At 46.1% G+C, this 19155-nt stretch overlaps 1 protein-coding gene across 13 annotated transcripts in view; it reads left to right on the forward strand.

The window, feature by feature from the left end:
- Nucleotides 1–19155, forward strand: part of ARHGEF12 (Rho guanine nucleotide exchange factor 12) — a 105773-nt gene that overhangs the window by 34148 nt on the left and 52470 nt on the right. For 10 of the 13 annotated variants that reach the window (XR_012577065.1, XR_012577067.1, XR_012577066.1 and 7 more), the window contains exons 2-4: nucleotides 8792–8815; nucleotides 9486–9574; nucleotides 10983–11039. Coding sequence is in view for 2 of the 13 variants with exons in the window: in XM_074527825.1 (XP_074383926.1) it covers nucleotides 8792–8815; nucleotides 9486–9574; nucleotides 10983–11039 (170 nt within the window). In the remaining 11 variants the exon portion in view is untranslated. The remainder of the gene's footprint in view (nucleotides 1–8791; nucleotides 8816–9485; nucleotides 9575–10982; nucleotides 11040–19155) is intronic. The other 3 variants (XM_074527826.1, XM_074527829.1, XM_074527827.1) reach the window with 1 other exon arrangement.

The raw sequence follows: 19155 nt of genomic DNA on the forward strand, positions 1-19155 counted from the left end.
TCCATCCCTGAGCTCTGCTTCCTTGAAAGTCCCAAAAATCCATCCCTGGGCTCTGCCTCCTTGAAAGTCCCAAAAATCCATCCCTGGGCTCTGCCTCCCTGCAGGTCCCAAAAATCCATCCCTGAGCTCTGCCTCCTTGAAAGTCCCAAAAATCCATCCCTGGGCTCTGCCTCCTTGCATGTCCCAAAAATCCAACCCTGGGCTCTGCTTCCTTGAAAGTCCCAAAAATCCAACCCTGGGCTCTGCCTCCTTCTCTCTACCTCCCTGCAGGTCCCAAAAATCCATCCCTGGGCTCTGCCTCATGCAAATCCCAAAAATCCATCCCTGAGCTCTGCTTCCTTGCAGATCCCAAAAATCCATCCCTGAGCTCTGTCTCCTTGAAAGTCCCAAAAATCCATCCCTGGGCTCTGCCTCCTTGAAAATCCCAAAAATACATCCCTGGGCTCTGCCTCCTTGAAAGTCCCAAAAATCCATCCCTGGGCTCTGCCTCCCTGCAGGTCCCAAAAATCCATCCCTGGGCTCTGCCTCCTTGAAAGTCCCAAAAATCCAACCCTGAGCTCTGCCTCCTTGCAGGTCCCAAAAATCCATCCCTGAGCTCTGCCTCCTTGCAGGTCCCAAAAATCCATCCCTGGGCTCTGCCTCCCTGCAGGTCCCAAAAATCCATCCCTGGGCTCTGCTTCCTTGAAAGTCCCAAAAATCCATCCCTGGGCTCTGCCTCCTTCTTTCTGCCTCCTTGCAGATCCCAAAAATCCAACCCTGGGCTCTGCCCCCCTGCATGTCCCAAAAATCCAACCCTGGGCTCTGTCTCCTTGCAGATCCCAAAAATCCATCCCTGAGCTCTGCCTCCCTGCAGGTCCCAAAAATCCATCCCTGAGCTCTGCCTCCTTGAAAGTCCCAAAAATCCATCCCTGAGCTCTGCCTCCCTGCAGGTCCCAAAAATCCATCCCTGGGCTCTGACCTTGAAAGTCCCAAAAATCCATCCCTGAGCTCTGCTTCCTTGCAGATCCCAAAAATCCATCCCTGGGCTCTGCCTCCCTGCAGATCCCAAAAATCCATCCCTGAGCTCTGTCTCCTTGCAGATCCCAAAAATCCATCCCTGAGCTCTGCCTCCTTGAAAATCCCAAAAATCCATCCCTGGGCTCTGCCTCCCTGCAGGTCCCAAAAATCCATCCCTGGGCTCTGCCTCCTTGAAAGTCCCAAAAATCCATCCCTGGGCTCTGCCTCCTTGAAAATCCCAAAAATCCATCCCTGGGCTCTGCTTCCTTGCAGATCCCAAAAATCCAACCCTGAGCTCTGCCTCCTTGAAAGTCCCAAAAATCCATCCCTGGGCTCTGCCTCTTGCAGATCCCAAAAATCCATCCCTGGGCTCTGCCTCCTTCTCTCTGCCTCCCTGCATGTCCCAAAAATCCATCCCTGGGTTCTGTCTCCTTCTCTCTACCTCCCTGCATGTCCCAAAAATCCAACCCTGGGCTCTGCCTCCCTGCAGGTCCCAAAAATCCATCCCTGAGCTCTGCCTCCTTGAAAGTCCCAAAAATCCATCCCTGGGCTCTGCCTCCCTCTCCCTGCAAGTCCCAAAAATCCATCCCTGGGCTCTGCTTCCTTGAAAGTCCCAAAAATCCATCCCTGGGCTCTGCTTCCTTGAAAGTCCCAAAAATCCATCCCTGGGCTCTGACAGCTCCCAGGAATCCCATTTGGATTTTTTTTCCTGTCCAATCTGTTGCCAGCAGTATGCAATGGGTTTGGGTTTGGATTTTTTTTTTTTAATTTACGGAAAAAACTCAGTGTTTTCCCGAGCTCCTGTGCTTTGATCCGTGGCAAAGATGACCCAGCAGAAACCTGCTGTTCATGCTGAGGAGAATGGAGGGGATGTGCTGGGTCAGGGCTGTCCCAGGACTTTTCCTTGGGACACAAAACTGCCTCCAGCTCCTGTTGGTGCTGCCCTCTGCCCTGAAACCTTGGGCAGGGCTTTTAAAATCCTGCTCTGGTGGATCTGTGACTCTATAACCCTGGAAACAGATTCCCTTCCCTTGTTTTTCCTTGTTTTTCCTTGTTTTTCCTTGGTTTTCCTTGGTTTTCCTTGGTTTTCCTTGGTTTTCCTTCCTTGTTTTTCCTTGGTTTTTTTCCTTGTTTTTCCTTGGTTTTCCTTGGTTTTCCTTGGTTTTCCTTGTTTTTCCTTCCTTGTTTTTCCTTGTTTTTTTTCCTTGTTTTTTTTCCTTGTTTTTCCTTGTTTTTCCTTGTTTTTCCTTGTTTTTCCTTGTTTTTCCTTGTTTTTCCTTGTTTTTCCTTGTTTTTCCTTGTTCTTGTTTTTCCTTGTTTTTTTTTCCTTGTTTTTCCTTGTTTTTCCTTGTTCTTGTTTTTCCTTTTCCTTTCCCTTTCCCTTTCCCTTTCCCTTTCCCTTTCCCTTTCCCTTTCCCTTTCCCTTTCCCTTTCCCTTTTCCTTTTCCTTTTCCTTTCCCTTTTTTTCCTTTCCCTTTTCCTTTCCCTTTCCCTTTTCCTTTCCCTTTTTTCCTTTTCCTTTTCCTTGTTTTTCCTTTTCCCTTTTCCTTTTCCCTTTTCCTTTTCCCTTTTCCTTTTCCCTTTTTCCTTTTCCTTTTCCTTTTCCTTTTCCTTTTCCTTTTCCTTTTCCTTTTCCTTTTCCTTTTCCTTTTCCTTTTCCTTTTCCTTTTCCTTTTCCTTTTCCTTTTCCTTTTCCTTTTCCTTTCCCTTTCCCTTTCCCTTTCCCTTTCCCTTTCCCTTTCCCTTTCCCTTTCCCTTTCCCTTTCCCTTTCCCTTTCCCTGTTTTTCCTTTTCCTTGTTTTTTTTCCTTTTCTTTCATTCTGTCTCCTCCATTTAAAACCTTCTAGATTTAGACCAAAAATGCATCATTTCTCTGAGTGCTGTCAGTGAGGTCAGTCAGGGTGTTGAAAATGAAGTTTAATGGGTATTAAAGGAGCTGGATGAATAGGAATAATCATGGAATTGTTCAGTGATTTTTTTACCTGTCGCCCAGGAACAGAATTTGGTTTTCCCAGGATGTGTTTGGGGATGTGTGAGGAAGAGGAGAGAACAATCCTGCTCAGCATTCCCAAAATCCTGAGCACCCATCCCTGGCAGTGTCCCTGCCATGGCAGGCTGAGCTCTGAGGTCCTTCCAACCCAAACCATTCCGGAATTCTGACTGAGTTAAAATAATTTTTCACCAAAATCCATGGAGCTGATGGTGGCCGAAGGCTACCTGAGTTGGTGGAAACATCCTGAATTAGGATGAGATTTTAAAAAAAGCCAGAATTTGGGATTTTTACTGGGGAACTTTGAGAAAACCTTTGGTTTTCCTTTTCTCCTTCTAAATTTATCCCTTCTAAATTTAAATTTCTCCTTCCTTTTCTCCTTCTAAATTTATCTCCTTCTAATTTTCTACCTGAGTTGGTGGAAACATCCTGAATTAGGATGAGATTTTTAAAAAAGCCAGAATTTGGGATTTTTACTGGGGAACTTTGAGAAAACCTTTGGTTTTCCTTTTCTCCTTCTAAATTTATCCCTAAAAAAGATCAATGATCAGCCCTGGACTCTTTCTCCTCCTGAATTTGGCATGATCAGTTGTGTTGGCTGCTTTCCTTTGAAATTTATAATTCATTCAGAGGGTTTTTCTGCAATGAGCAACATCTTATTTAAATGAAACTAATAAAGCACTGAAGCAGCTTCTATTGCAACTGTTCATCTCCTAATTAAAGATTAGTTCTGTCAAGCAAGCACTTTTTGGCTGTTCTCTTCTGCACGGGTTTCACAACATTTCTTACTCATCTGGGCACAACTTGGAGTAATTTCTCCTTGCAAACACACACAGGCTTCATTTCAGGCATGTGAGCAGTCCTGGAACTAAAGTTAGGCACATGAATAAATATTTCCAAGGTTGAGGCCCTTGTCTGAATCTAAATATTTTTCTCTTTGATCAGCTTTGGAGATAGCAGATACTTGAATTCTGGTAATATTTTAGTAGGGGAGGGAAAAAGAAAAAAAAACAAAACAAAAAAAACACCCCCAACATGGTTATCTGGATGCTGTGCTATTTATGGTCAGCTATATTTTCATCCTCCCAGGCTGGAATGGAATGCTTTGTACTGCTGGAAGCTGGGAATCCTCCCTGCTCTCCTCTTTTTTGACACATTAAGTTATAAAATCACCTTTTTCTGCTTGGTTTCAAGGTGGTTATTAGGCCTGTATGTGAGCTAACCTGAAATCCAATGTTTAATCCACGCTGTTGCTACTTGTAGGTGTATTTTCCTCACTTAAATAGATTTTCCTAATGCAGCATGACTAAGAAGACACACTTTTAGTCATTTGATGCATTTAAATGACTCAAATTATTCAGGGCCCAGCGTTTTAAAAAAACAAAATCTGCCTTGGCTTTTAATTGGTGCTGGTGTTTGGGAGAGTGGAACAACTCGTTTGAAAATGTGCTGATGTTCATCAGTTATCAGACAAAATGTCTACAGGGTTTTTATCGTGGAGCCTAAACTTGCCAGCTCCATTTGGAATGAAGGCTCCAGCTGTTCACCACACCCTGCTCTTGCTGCTGTTTACAGTAGGAGGTGAAATGTATTTTAATTTGAATTATGTTGTGCTGGGTGCTGGAGCACGGCGAGGGGATTTTTCAGGGCTGCTTTCAGATTTAATGTGATTTCCAAGTGAGGATCGGTTGCAGTGAAACACAGATAAACTCCCAGGAGCTCCTCTGTGATCTTTGATTGGGTTTTATCCATTTTTACTTGTTTGGGGAATGAGGAATGGCTTCCAGGGGGTGTGCAGGGCAATGGGAGAAGGGAGGAATGTGGTACTGAGTGCTCCCAGCCAGGATCAGTGCTGGAGCCTCAGCTCAGCTGAATTTTCCACCTAAAACCTCAGTGATTTCATAACTCAGTGCCCAGGAATGATTTCAGCTGCAGGAAGGGGCATTTTTGGGGGGCTGGAGAGCTTCACCTTCAGCCTGGCTGGACAAAGCCCATCCATGGATTTTAGGGAATACCTGTGAGGCAGGAGAGGGTGGGGAGTGGTGGTTGTGCAGCACCCAGAGGCTGTGCTGGGATCATCTGCTGCCTCCATCCCTGCTCCCACCCCATCCCTTCCTCCTTCTTTGCTTCCCATCCTGTCCCTGTGTCCATCCCTGCTCCCACCCTGTCCCTGCTCCTTCTTTGCTCACCAGCCTATTCCCACTCCCCATCCTGTCCCTGTGTGCATCCCTGCTCCCCAACCTGTCCCTGCCACCTTCTTTGCTTCCTGTCCTGTCCCTGCCTTCTTCCCTGCTCCCATCTGTCCATGTCCATCCCTGCTCCCATCTGTCCCTGTGTCCATCTCTTCTCCCACTGTGTCCCTGCCTCCTTCCCTGCTCCCATCTGTCCCTGTGTCCATCCCTGCTCCCAACCTGTCCCTGCCTTCATTCTTTGCTTCCCAACTTGTCCCTGCTCCCACAGTGTCTGTGCCTCCATCCCTGTTCCACATCCTCTCCCTGTGTCCATCCCTGCTCCCATCTGTCCCTGCCTCCATCCCTGCTCCCACCCTGTGACTGCCACCTTCTTTGCTCACCAACCTATTCCTGCTCCCAATCCTGTCCCTCTGTCCATCCCTGCTCCCCAACCTGTCCCTGTATCCATCCTTTTCTTCCCAACTTGTCCCTGTCTCCTTCCCTGCTCCCAACCTGTCCCTGCCTTCATTCTTTGCTCCCCAACCTGTCCCTGTATCCATCCTTTTCTTCCCAACTTGTCCCCGCCACCTTCTTTACTCCCCAGCCTGTCCCTGTGTCCATCCTTGCTTCCAGCCTCTCCATGCCCCCGTCCCTGTTCCCAACCTCTCCCTGCCTCCTTCTTTGCTCACCGTCCTATCCCTGCTCCCCAGCCTGTCCCTGTGTCCATCCCTGCTCCCCAGCTTGTCCCTGTCACCTTCTTAGCTCCCATCCTGTCCCTGCCTCCATCCTCGCTTGCTTGGGACCAGAAGGAACCTCAGGAAGTTGAGCCAAGGGGCTCCAGCACTGCTTGGAATGGGGTCCCAGCCCTGGGTTGGGGTCCCAGCCCTTGGTTGGGGTCCCGGCCTTGGAATGCAGACACAGCCCTGCAATGGGGACCCTTCCCAGGCAGGAGGATTCCCCAGTCCCAGCCTGACCCCTGTGAGCGCAGCTGTGGGTTGGGAACAGGGGATTTTGGCTCCCGCCCCACAGGAATTGGATGCTCACCGGTAACGTCACAGCACAGTAAAAGGTTCCGGTGTTTGCAGCGCTGCTTTGTTTACAAAAACTTTAAAGTTCCTTCCTAAATAATTAATCACCAGCCCAGTATAACAAGCAGAAAGGTTTTGCACAACTTCTGGGCCTGGAAAATAAGACATTAGTGTTTCACAGATTATAAAGAGCTCTGAACCAGGCCAGAGGTGCAGCAGTGAACTCACTTTGTGTTGTCCACAAACCCTGCCGGGTGCTGATAAGAACCTCTCTAGGATCAGATTTGTCACTAAAATGCTTCATTAAAACACTTACCAGTGGTGTTTTATGCAGCTCAGGAGTTCAAATACATCAGATAAAAAATGGCTGCAATTCATCCCGAACATCTCTTTCTCTTTCCCTGGATTCATTTTTTCTTTTTTTTTCTGTTTTCTGCTTTTCATTGAAACACTTGATTGCTGTGCATCTGCTGGCTGCTCAGGGTTCAGGCAGGGTTGGATTGGCCTGAGATGACTTTTGCTTGCTTTCCTTTGGGCTTCAAGCTGTCTGTCCTGCACTGGGTCCTCCTTCCCTGCCTGCAGTTGCCAACTGGGGGATGGGATGCTGCAGAGATGTGGCTTTGCAGGTACAGCAGAACGAGGAGAGGATGTTTCTCATTTGAATCAGAGTGGATTTCCCAGGCTTTTAGGATTAAAATAAAGCTTTTGGGGGCAGGAGGAAGGAGGATTACCACTTCTTGCCTTTAATTAATTAACTTTTTGCTGTTTATGCAATCACAGGCCCTATCTACCCCCTTAATTTGGAAGCTGCTGTTGTAGTTCAGCTGAATTCAGCGCTGTTATCTGAGAGATGGCAAGTGTCTTGCTGTGGATAATTATTTTCAGGAACAGGCAGACAGCATTTTAATTTCCCTTGCCTAATGTGTCATCAGATGCTCGTTCTGGAGTTCCATATTAGTGCATGTTTGCACAGGGGCTTGGCATGTGGGAGCTGGCCAGTTTTGGGTGTATCCACCCTTGATGGCACAGCTCTGGCTCCCAGAGAGGGCTTGGGCTGGCTCTGTGCAGCCACTCAGGGGTTTCAGGTAATGGGGAGGGAGCTCCCGGAGCTTTAGGGCCGGGCTGTTCCTGCCTGGGCCACTCCAGGTGGAGTTATGGAGGAGAGGAGGTGACAGGAGGAGCATTTGGGGCAGTTTTGTGCTGGAATCTTGGCTGGAATGGTCTGGAAAATTCTGGGAGAGTGGTTTGGTTGTGGGATGGGGCCATTGCTCAGCTCAGGATCACAGAAATGCAGGGATGGGGGCTCCAGACCCTCCCAGTGTCAAAAAAACCCTTTCCAGGGAGAAATTCCTGCTGTGCCCTGCCTGAGGCTGTTCCCTCTCGTCTTTCACTCATTTGGGAGAAATTCCAAACCCCCCTTGGCTCCAACCTCCTTTTCCCTGAGCCTGGCTTCGGAGCTGTTCATAGGATTCACAGAATTCACAGAATTCACAGAATTCACAGAATTCACAGAATTTAGAGAATCACAGAATCACCAGGTTGGGAGAGACCTTCGAGATCATCGAGTCCAACCCAGCCCCAACCCCTCAACTCAGCCCTGGCACCCAGAGCCACATCCAGGCTCTGTTAAACACACCCAGGGATGGAGACTCCAGCACCTTCCCAGGCAGAACATTCCAGAACTTTATCATTCTCTGTAAAAACTTTTTCTTGATAGCCAACCTAAATTTCCCTTGGTGCAGCTCGAGGCTGTGTGCTCTGGTTCTGTCCCTTCTGCTCCTTCTTGACTCCCAGTGAATTGGTGAATCCCAGTCCCTTCTCCTGTTGTCCTTTTCTAACCCAGATTTGGGGACCATTTGTCGTGAACAAATTGGTGTGTTTCAACTAAAAACATAAAATAAAATGTAAAACTAAAAGATCATTTCTTGCCCTGGTCACCTCTATGGTGTTCAAGTTGTGTGGGATTGAATTTCTTCCCTTTAATCCCTCACCCCAGCACTTCCTGAAAAATGTATGTAAACAGGGGAAAATGCATTAAGAATAATTATTTTATATATAGGGGAAGATTATCAGCTATAAACCACCTGCAGAGCCTTCATTTAGTACAAAAAGTGATTTCAGTTACCTGTTCTTGCCTTGCACAGCTCCAAATGTGTGTTTTGCCTTCCTGGTGAAGGATCTAAAGCACAAATGGAGTAGGAATGGAGCTGAGCTTTTGAGTCTGGGAAGGAAATAGTTGTGTTTTATGAGAGCAGAAATTTTGGTGGATGGCACCACCTTGTTCCATCAGGAATTCAAGGGAAAAAAAAATCCTGGATTCATAAATCCCATGTTTTCCTCAGTGAAAAATACAAATATACTTGGTTCTCCCTTCAGCTTTGGATTTGTTTCTTTTGTTATCTGTGTATAATACTACTTGGAATAGATAATTTAATTTCAACTTTGTTGCACTTGTCTCAAAGATGGCAAGTTCATGGAGTTCCATTGTTCTTTGTGAAGGTACCACAGAAGTGTAAAATTACTGTTTGTATTTAAGCACTAATGTTCACATAAAACCTAATATTGAAAAATAAAAGTTCATTAATCTTCTTTTTTTTTCTTTTCAGGTTTCCTCTCAAAAAACCTTCGAGGTGAGTTCCTGAAATTTGCTTTTTTTTTGTCTGTATTGTAAATTATGCTGCAGCATTTTTGCAGGGGGAATGCTTTTAAAAATTTTTAAAAAAATGTATATATACAAACACAGCTTGTAGTGCCCATCACAGATGTGAGGAAATCAATATCCAGATGGGGATAAGGTGCCAAAAATAGATTTATTGGTGGTGCCCTTGGCATGGGGTGAGCATTTGCATTCTGTGACTTGTTACCTGAGCTTTGAGATGCTCAGGGAGGGAAAGGGACACTGGGTACAGGTGCTTCCCTTCTGGGGAGATCCTAAATCTTTAATTTTGGCATGCTGGAATATTTAAAGTTTGCTGGGAGGGTTAAGTTTTCAAGTGGGATTTTTCCATTAAATTTACTTGGCTTTTAAGATAAAACATGGGCTGATGCTGAGTGCTAAAGAGAACGCACTTGCTGTTACCAAGGCTGTTCCTGGAGCCTTGGATCCCCTCCCAGAGATTGCAAGGGAGATCATTTTCCCCTCTGAATTCAGCCTGGGAATAAATATTTCAAAGGCAACTCGATGCTTGTGCTTTAATGTGAATTTCTGGCGAGCAGGCAGAGCTGGGTGAGCTTTGTGCGAGCGCTCAGGCTGCTCCTGTGGGCTCTGGTGCGAGGATATTTTGCTTTTCTGTGCCCCAGACACGGCAGCATTCTGAGCAGAGAGTCTCCAGCAGACAAGAAGCAGAAGGTTGAACGCTGCAGCAGCACCCACGACTTCGACCCCACAGGTAAAATCCCAAAATTCCAGGAAAAAAAACAAAAAAACCATAAACAAAGCATTGGGAAGTCGATTAAAAATGATTTTAATGTGGTTTTCAGAGCTGTGTTGTTCTGCAAAGGCAGTGTGGGCATTGAAGTGAATGTGGGCTTGATTTTAAACACCCTCATCATCAACCTGGATCAGTGTATCAGTGAATAATTACAACAACTTCCACTTTCAGCAGAGTCAGGAGGCAAAGGCTGTAATTAGCTGTGAGGACTTGTGTAGTGAAATCTGAAATTTGGGATGTGGTTGGCCCAGCCAGGGCTGAGTTTCCCTGCTGGGGTTTTAATTTTGGGGGGTTTCTTTTGTTCTTGAGTCGATTTTGGTCCCGCTTTACCCTTTGCAAAGTGAATTTGTGCTTCCCAAGGTGAAGCATTTGAAGCTAAACTCCTCATTTTAAAGGATTTGCTGTCCTGTGATTTAGCCTGGTTTTATTTTAGTTTAATGAGGGAGATGAGGGTGCACACAGGATTTTTGCTCTCTCTGGAGCACTCCCCCAGTGCCTGCTCATGGAATTCCTGCCTGAGCCTCCTGGCCCCATGCAAGGTGCATTTTTCCTGTCTGAGCATTCAGGTTTTTCCCTGGGGCTGAGGGAGGTGAATGAAGTGGAGCACACATTGTAGGATGTGGGGATTTTTGTGCACAAGGCTGATGTTTATAAACCACCCTGGTGATGGTTTCTGCCACTGGCTGCATGAGTCATTCTAGTGTGCACAAAATAAATGAAAATGGGCTTTAAATGCCCATTTAATGGGGAAAAAACTGGTTTAGTGCTCATCTTCTTTTCCTTTGTCCTTTGGGACAGGTAATGTAAAATTATTTCAGGCTGGGGGAGCTCCCAGGCTGTGAACTCATTTTGTGGAAGGAATTTAATTTCTCCAGAAACAAACCTGAGGAATGCTGTAATCTTAATTTGCAGGGAGTCACTCCAGAGTTGAGAGCTATTGCCTGACCCCGTGCTTTGATAGGGGAACTCTGCAGTGCAGCCTGCAGAAAACCCTTTTCTTTTATTTAAGGGGTGAATTGAGGATGCTGAACTGCTGTGTCTGTGCTGGGTATTGACTCTGGGGTGGGAACACTGCCTTGTGCTTGGACTGGTTTTTATCTGTTTTACTGCAGAGAGCTCCTGTGGTCGTGTCCTAGCTCCTGTAACAGATTCTGTGTGCTGTTACCTGTGTCTCCCTGTATTATTCACCCTTATTCCAAATGTTCCACCTGTGTTTTGTTCACATCTTATTTGTGTTTTGCACGATTTAACCCGAGAAATCCGAGTCTGTGTTGTTTTTCATGAAGTTTTTTTTTTTTTTTTTTTCCTCATGTTTGGTCTCCATATTTTCTATATCTCTCTCTCCTTTTCTCCTGCTCTCGTGCAGATAGCTCCTCCAAGAAGACAAAGTCTAGTTCTGAGGAGAGTAGATCCGAGACGTATGGTAAGCCAAAGCTGCAGCCTCCCCTGGGCAGCTCCTGCTTCTCCTGTCTGTGACTCCCAGGCTTCTCCCCTCCCCTGATCTGCATGGTTGGCTCTGCAGCAGGGACTGCCCTTCCATCCTGCTTCAGTTCTCAGCTTGTAGCGTGCTAGTGGCTGGAAAATTGTTATTTTTTCAGTTTGGCACCTGTAGAGGGGTCAGTGTCCACCTGAGCTGCTCCTTGTGCCAGGGCCACCAGGCCAGGGTGGCTGTGCTGCCCTCAGGCCTTGGGCACAAGCAGGGACAGGGTTTTGAGCTGGTGTTGACCCATTTAGGCATTCACTCCTAACCCAGGCAGAGTTTACTGGGGATGTGAGCAGCAGGGACAGGGTTTGGAGCTGTTTTTAAGGTGTTTGACTGCAGCATCCAGCAGGGATTTCCTCAGCCTGGAAATGCTCTGCAGCCCAGCAACAGCCAGAGCTGCCCTTCCATCCTGCTTCAGTTCTCAGCTAGTAGTGTGCTAGTGGCTGGAAAATTGTTATTTTTTCAGTTTGGCACCTGTGGAGGTGTCACTGCTGAGCCCCAGTGTCCATCTGAGCTGTTCCTCTTCCAGGGGCTGAAGGTCAGGCCCTGAACCAGGCCAGGGTGGCTGTGCTGCCCTCAGGCCGTTGGGAGAAACAGGGACAGAGTTTGGAGCTATTTTTGACCCATTTAGGCACTCACTCCTAACCCAGGCAGGGTTTACTGGGGATGTGAGCAGCAGGGACGGCGTTTGGAGCTGTCTTTAAGGGGTTTGACCCACTCAGGCATTCACTCCTAACCCAGGCAAGGATTTCCTCAGCCTGGAAATGCTCTGCAGCCCAGGAACAGCCAGAGCTGCCCTTCCATCCTGCTTCAACTCTCAGCTAGAAGCTGGAAAATGTTCAATTTGACACCTATGGAGGTGTCACTGCTGGGCTGAGCCCCAGTGATTGTATTTGAACAATTTAGGCCTTGGTGTGCACCGGCCATACTGTCTGTAACACAGTTAGAGATGAAAAAATTTATCAGCATTTTCTCAGAGAGAAATTTCAACTGTTTCAGAGAGAATTTTCTATTGTTTTTGTCAGAATTCTCTGTGGAATTTATTAAGGTTACTAAAACATGAACTCTGCTAAAATAAGAACAGAAAAACTAAGAAACCACATGCCAAGATCACAAGAACTAGGTAAGAGAAAACTCCAGAACGCCTACATGGGAATCAGTCACAGCCACTGAGAAATGGAGGCAGAGAACAAAACAAAGGCACCCATCAAGAAGTGTGATCTTAGTAGTTTGTAGAATCTATAAAAATATATATAATGTCAACCATAAACAGCTTCTGCTTCATCATATTAGTTATTCAGGGGTTTTGGTTTTCCCATCTGATCTGTTCCTTGTGCCAGGTGAGCAGGGCCACCAGGCCATGGTGGCTGTGCTGCCCTCAGGCCCTGGGCAGAAGCAGGGACAGGGTTTGGAGCTGTCTTTGAGGTGTTTGACCCACTCAGGCACTCACTCCTAACCCAGGCAGGGTTTCCTGGGGGTTTGAGCAGCAGGGACAGGGTTTGGAGCTGTCTTTGAGGGGTTTGACTGCAGCATCCAGCAGGGATTTCCTCATGCTGTGAAGGCCCTGCAGCCCAGGCCCTGCAGGAACAGCCAGAGCTGCCCCTCTATCCTGCTTCAGTTCCCAGCTTGTGGCTGGAAAATGTTAAATTTGGCACCTGTGGAGGTGTCACTGGGTGCTCCTGGCACTGAGGCAAAGCTCCCAAAGGGTTTTGTGCTTGTAAGAAAGTCTGGGCCATATTCTCAGCCATTGTTTGTAGGGGTTCTCTGTCGGTTCCTTTTGACAGAAATGAAAAAAAATGTGTCTGTGAATAATTTAAATTAGTGGAAGGATGTGAACTTATTCTCAGTCCCAGAGAGAGGGAGTGACCCTGCACTCCTGGGCAGTAAACTGATTTTCCCAGCCCCAGGTTTGGGATGGGAATATCCCCACCTATCCTGGTGCTGTCCCTACACCACGAGGGGCCTCTGTGCTCCCTCAGCTTTGCCAGCTCTGTCACTCTTGGGGCTGTGAAATCCCCCTGCTCTGGGGACTTGTTCCACTTCCAGTCCTGGAGATATTTGCATTTAGACCTTAGGATCTAGAAGGCAGTAAGGATTCACAAGTTGTTTTTTGGATCCTATCAGCATCTTCAGCCCCTTGGACTTGGGCTGAATCTGGCTGCACTTCTTATTTCCAAGACTTATTTCCATGACTCCAGCCATAGGTTGTCTTTCTTTTCCTTTACTGTTTTTTTAAATATTTTATTTCATTCATGTTGAAAGCAGTCTGTGAGACTTTCTGATTTTAATCTGTTCAGCAAATTGCTGCTGCTAAACCCTCTGTGGGATTTTGGATGCAGTGACTCCTCCAGAACCATCAGCTTTATCATTCCACTGCAATAAAACTGCCAGGTGTTCATGGCTGTGCTCCAGCTCCCTAACCCACCTCTGGAATACAAAGTGATGCTGTCAGAGCAAGAAACACTAAAAAATAACCAAACAACACCAACCCTGAGGAGTTTAAACCAACACAGGCATGTTAGGAAAAGCTGGTGCAGCTGGGGAGGTGTGTCCTGTTCTTTCTGTGAGATCTCTTCGTTTCCCCTGGAGTTTTGAATCACACACTTATTTAAAAAAAAAAAAAAAAAAAAAAAAAAAGCAAAGTAATATGATAGTCACGTTGCTGAGGGTGTGAGAGTGTTCCTTCAGGAGCTGTAAACACCTCTGGAGGGTGCCTTGATGGAAACCTGTCTCGTGGAGAGCTGGCTTGCTGCGGCTTGTCATTGCTGCTGCCACCCTCCCAGGGAGCAGCAGGGACTGGGGGCTGATTCTGGGGCTGGAAATCGGCTCAGCCAGGAGAACCAGAGCCCTGTGCTCGTTTCTGCCTGGTGCTGCTTCCCCACGGAGTGCTGAGGGTTAATGACAGGAGACGTTGGCTGGGACATCTCTGTGTTTGTCCCTCTGCCCCAGCCTGGCAGTGCCAGAACCAAAGAGAACTTCCTGATGGGAGCTCTGACTGTCTGGAACCAAACAGAACTTCCTAATGGGAGTTTTGACTTCCTAGAACAAAACAGAACTTTCTAATGTGAATTTTGACTTCCCAGAAGCGAACAGAACTTCCTGATGGGAGCTCTGACTTCCCAAAAAACCCAGAACTTCCTAATGGGAGTTTTGACTTCTGAAAAACAAACAGAACTTCCTAATGGGAGCTCTGACTGCCCAGAAGCAAACAGAACTTCCTAATGTGAATTTTGACTGCCCAGAACCAAATGGAAGTTTCTAATGGGAGTTTTGACTTCCCAAAAAAAAAAAAGCCAGAACTTCCTGTGCATGAGCTCTGACTTCCTAGAAACAAACAGAACTTCCTAAAGGGAATTTTGACTTCCCAGAAACAAACAGAACTTCCTCATGTGAGCTCTGACTTCCCAGAAACAAACAGAACTTCCTAATGTGAATTTGGACTTCCCAGAACCAAACAGAACTTTCTAATGGGAGCTTTGACTTCCTAGAAACAAACAGAACTTCCTAATGGAAATTTTGACTTCCCAGAAGCGAACAGAACTTCCTGATGGGAGCTCTGACTGTCTGGAAACAAGCAGAACTTCCTAATGGGAGTTTTGACTTCCCAGATCAAACAGAATTTCCTAATGGGAGTTTTGACTGCCCAGAACCAAATGGAAGTTTCTAATGGGAGTTTTGACTTCCCAAAAAAACCAGAACTTCCTGTGCATGAGCTCTGACTGCCCAGAACCAAACAGAACAGAACTTCCTAATGTGAATTTGGACTGCCCAGAAACAAACAGAACTTTCTAATGGGAGCTTTGACTTCCCAGAACCAAACAGAACTTGCTCATGTGAGCTCTGACTTCCCAGAAACAAACAGAACTTCCTAATGGGAATTTTGACTTCCAAAACCAAACAGAACTTTCTAATGTGAGCTCTGACTTCCAAAACCCCAGAACTTTCTAATGTGAGTTCTGACTGCCCAGAAACAAACAGAACTTCCTAATGTGACTTTTTGACTTCCCAGAACCAAACAAAACTTCCTATACATGAGCTCTGACTTCTTAGAAACAAACAGAACTTCCTCATGTGAGTTTTGACTTCCCAGAAGCAAACAGAACTTCCGAACATGATCTGACTTCCCCCAGGCTTCCTGCAGATGCTGTCCCCGTGCCCAGGATCCCTGGGAGCAGCTCCCACTCATCCTTCCTGCCCTGCCCTGCCTTTTGTCTGCTTTTCCCAGGTTCCTCTGGAATGTGTGCAGGGCTCTGCTGTTTGCTTTGGAAGGCACCAAACTATTCCAAGCCCTCCAAGTAGAAACACTGTACTGATATTTTCCTCTCTGCTGACTGGATGGGGGCTGGAAAGGGAATAATGGGGAGGGCTGGAGTGACAGCAGGAAGAGAGGAGTGGCTTTGGTGGCTGTTTGTTCTCACCTCTTGAAATTTTTAATTCAGGAGCCAGAGTTTCCTGAAGTGTGTGAGTGGCTTGAAGGGGCGGAGTGGTCATGGAGGGAATTGTTCTCATGTAAAGAAATTAATTTATAGCGACATAAAACTCTCAGCTCTCTCTTTCATTCATAAACCCAACCTTCTCACCTTTGTATATTCAACAGAATTCAGATTATCAGGAGAGAGAATGAAATTTTTAATTCAGGAGCCAGAGTTTCCTGAAGTGTGTGAGTGGTTTGAAGGGGCAGAGTGGTCATGGAGGGAATTGTTCTCAAGTAAAGAAATTAATTTATAGCGACATAAAACTCTCAGCTCTCTCTTTCATTCATTAACTCAACCGCCTCACCTTTGTATATTCAACAAAATTCAGGTTATCAGGAGAGAGAATGAGTGTAGTTTGTTATGCTGTAATTTGCTAATTAGTGCCATGATCCCCCATGATATTTAATATCTTTTGCTCAAAGTAGCATTTTCATCTCTTAAATGAACTTAAAACTGAAATTACCCTTCAGCGTGGTAGGTGAGGCATCAGCTTCTCTTTCCTTTTCCTCACAGCTTCATTGCTCTCCAAAAATATCTTCCTTTATGTTTAGCAGTCATCGATTGCTGGCCTAAATATTAGCCTGGACTTGACACAAACTCTTTCTCATATTTTCTCCAACTTTGTGTTAGATTTTTTGGGTTTTGTTTTGAAATTCCAGATTTGAGATGTTTTGAAATTGAAATTTGCTCTCCCTGGGGTTTTTTGCAGTCCTTACCTGCTTTGTGTCTTTATGTTGTGGCCTCCATTTTTGCAGAGAAATTTCCCTCTACAAAAGCTCTGTTTATCCTTGTGGAGCAGCATTTCTGACAATATTTTATGGACAAAAAGCTTCCCAAACGAAGTGAAACATTCAGCCTCTCTCAAAACCCCAAGGGGTTTGGGGTTTTTCTGTTTATGGAATGATTCATTTCAAATCCCTCTATTAAACTGCATTTTCCTATGGTGGCCTCATGCCCCCAGGGGAGGTTTTGGTTCCCAAATCTCAGCTTCAGGCTTGGACTGGACTTGGGAGATGGAATTCACATCCCATGGAATCCCAGGCTGCTTTGGGGTGGGAGAATCATCAAAAATTATTTTTGTTCCGACCATTCCATAGCTGGGAACAGTGTAGGACTCTCAGGCTGGTTTGGAATAGGAGAATCTTTAAAAATGATTTTGTTCCAGCCATTCCATGGTTGGGAACAGTGTAGAACTCCCAGGCTGGTTTGGGGTGGGAGAATCATCAAAAATTATTTTTGTTCTGACCATTCCGTGGTTGGGAACAGTGTAGGAATCCCAGGCTGGTTTGAGGTAGAAAAATCCTTAAAAAATATTTTTGTTCCAACCCTTCCATGGTTGGGAATAGTGTAGAACTCCCAGGCTGATTTGGGTTGGAAGAATCCTTAAAAATTATTTTTGTTCCAACCATTCCATAGCTGGGAACAGTGTAGGACTCTCAGGCTGGTTTGGAGTAGGAGAATCTTTAAAATTTATTTTGTTTCAACCATTCCATGGTTGGGAGCAGTGTAGGAATCCCAGGCTGATTTGGGGTTGGAAGAATCCTTAAAAATTATTTTTTTCCTATCATTCAATGGTTGGGAATAGTGTAGGACTCTCAGGCTGCTTTGGGGTTGGAAGAATCCTTAAAAATTATTTTTTTCCAATCATTCTATGGTTGGGAATAGTGTAGGACTCCCAGGCTGGTTTGGGTTGGGAGAATCCTTAAAAATGATTTTGTTCCAATCATTCCATGGACAGGGACAGTGTAGGAATCCCAGGCTGGTTTGAGGTGGAAAAATCCTTAAAAATTATTTTTTTCCAACCCTTCCATGGGCAGGGACAGCCTCCAGTGGCCCATCTTGCCCCCAGCCTGGTCCATCCTGGTCTCTCCATCCTCTGTGTCAGGTTTTTAGAGTGAAGCCCTGCTCTGTTTGTTGCTAAAGAAATTCCTGTATTGTTCAGTAACTTCCCAATAGGATGTAGGGAAGAGAAAAAAGGAAAAGGAGAAAAAGCTGTTGGGCAGCCCAGATGTGCCTGGCCAGGCTGTTTGGGACGATTATTTTGGCCCTGGGGTGTCAGTGACCTTGAGAAGCACAGACTTTGTCCTTCCACCGTCCCAAGGAGCTCCTGGGGAAGGGAGAGGGACGAGTGCCACCTACTGAAGCTCCTCTCAGCTTTCCTTGCAGCTTTTCTCTCTGCTTTCACTTTTCATTTTAACCTCTTCAGCGCCAGCACGGCTTTGGCTGCTTTGTTGTCCTCCTGGCTGGAGTGAGTTTGGGGGAATTTACATCTCCATGAGGACAGAAAACATTAAAATTGATGATTTTTCCTCCAGAATTTTAGGAATCCACTCCAGATGCAAACAGAGACTGATTTTAAAGCATAGTTAAGTGATGTCTCTTCACTTCACAACATAAGGATACTGTTAAGGAAAACAAAAATGGGAATAAGATAATTAATTTTATTTTGACTACTATCAATGATGAAATCTGATGACTTTGTAATTCTCACTGAGTTTCAGCTGGAAAACGTGAGATATCCTGGTGGGATATTTCAAAATGAGCAGAGTAAAAGCACTTGAAGGTTGCTTCAGGCAGGGAGTGCTATCAGAGCCGATCTAGTTCTGCAGGTCACTGTTATCTCCAGAAAACTTCCAGATAACTTCATTAAAATCACTCTAAAGTGTGTCTCTGTCAAGTGTGCTATCTCCTCCACCTCATTCCAGCCTTTTATATTGGATTAGGAGAAGGGTTAAGTGTCCCTTATCTGAAGAAAACAAGTACAGGAAAAACCAATTACAGACTAATTTCAGCTCGAGTTGTCCTAATTCCAGTTGTTTCTCCATTCTGAATTTACGAGGTGGTCTTGGGTGAAACTGAAGCTTGTGGACTGAAGAGTTTAACTTGAATAAACTTTAATTAAATCTAGTTATTCTCTGCCAGGTCAGTTCTGCCAGGTCAGTTTATGTGGTGTGGCCACTGCTTTGGCATCAGAGGAAGCTCATCAGTAAATCCAAGGATTATTTCTCCTGGAGAAAAAGAAACCCAGTGGCAGAGCAGACTTAGTTTCAGACATTGAAACGAATGAATTAAATTAAATTAGCTACCCTTTAACCAAGGCCAGTCCTTGTGAGTGAAGAGCTGGGTTTGGTGCCTTGCTCAGGAGCTGCTCCTCTCCAGCAGCACCAATTCCCACACCCCAGCCCCGGGCAGCATTCTTGGGAAGTGAGACTTCAAGCAGCTTTGGTCATGTAAAAGCAGGGGAGGTGCAGAGGGAGAGGCTCCTTCCTCTGCTCCCTGTGCACAGGGGTGAAGGGTGGGGGGATTTTCATGATTTTCCTTCCCATCCCCTCCCCAGCAGCTCTCCCTGCTTTGTTGGCAGGAGGGCAATTCCTGGGATGTGATGGTGCTGCAGAAGCCCTGGAATATTTTTTTCCACTTCTCCCACACCCATTTTCAGTGGTGCCACGCTGGAGGAGGGCAGGACTGGCTGGGCAGGCAGCGTTGGCTCTTGGGGCTGCTCATTTCCATGGAGTGAAAGGAGGTTTGGGAGCAGCGAGAGCCAGGGGATCACTCCCTGCTCTGCTCCCATTCCTACCTTA

This window comes from Zonotrichia albicollis, chromosome 27 (assembly GCF_047830755.1).
Source record: "Zonotrichia albicollis isolate bZonAlb1 chromosome 27, bZonAlb1.hap1, whole genome shotgun sequence".
NCBI classification, from domain to species: Eukaryota; Metazoa; Chordata; class Aves; order Passeriformes; family Passerellidae; genus Zonotrichia; species Zonotrichia albicollis.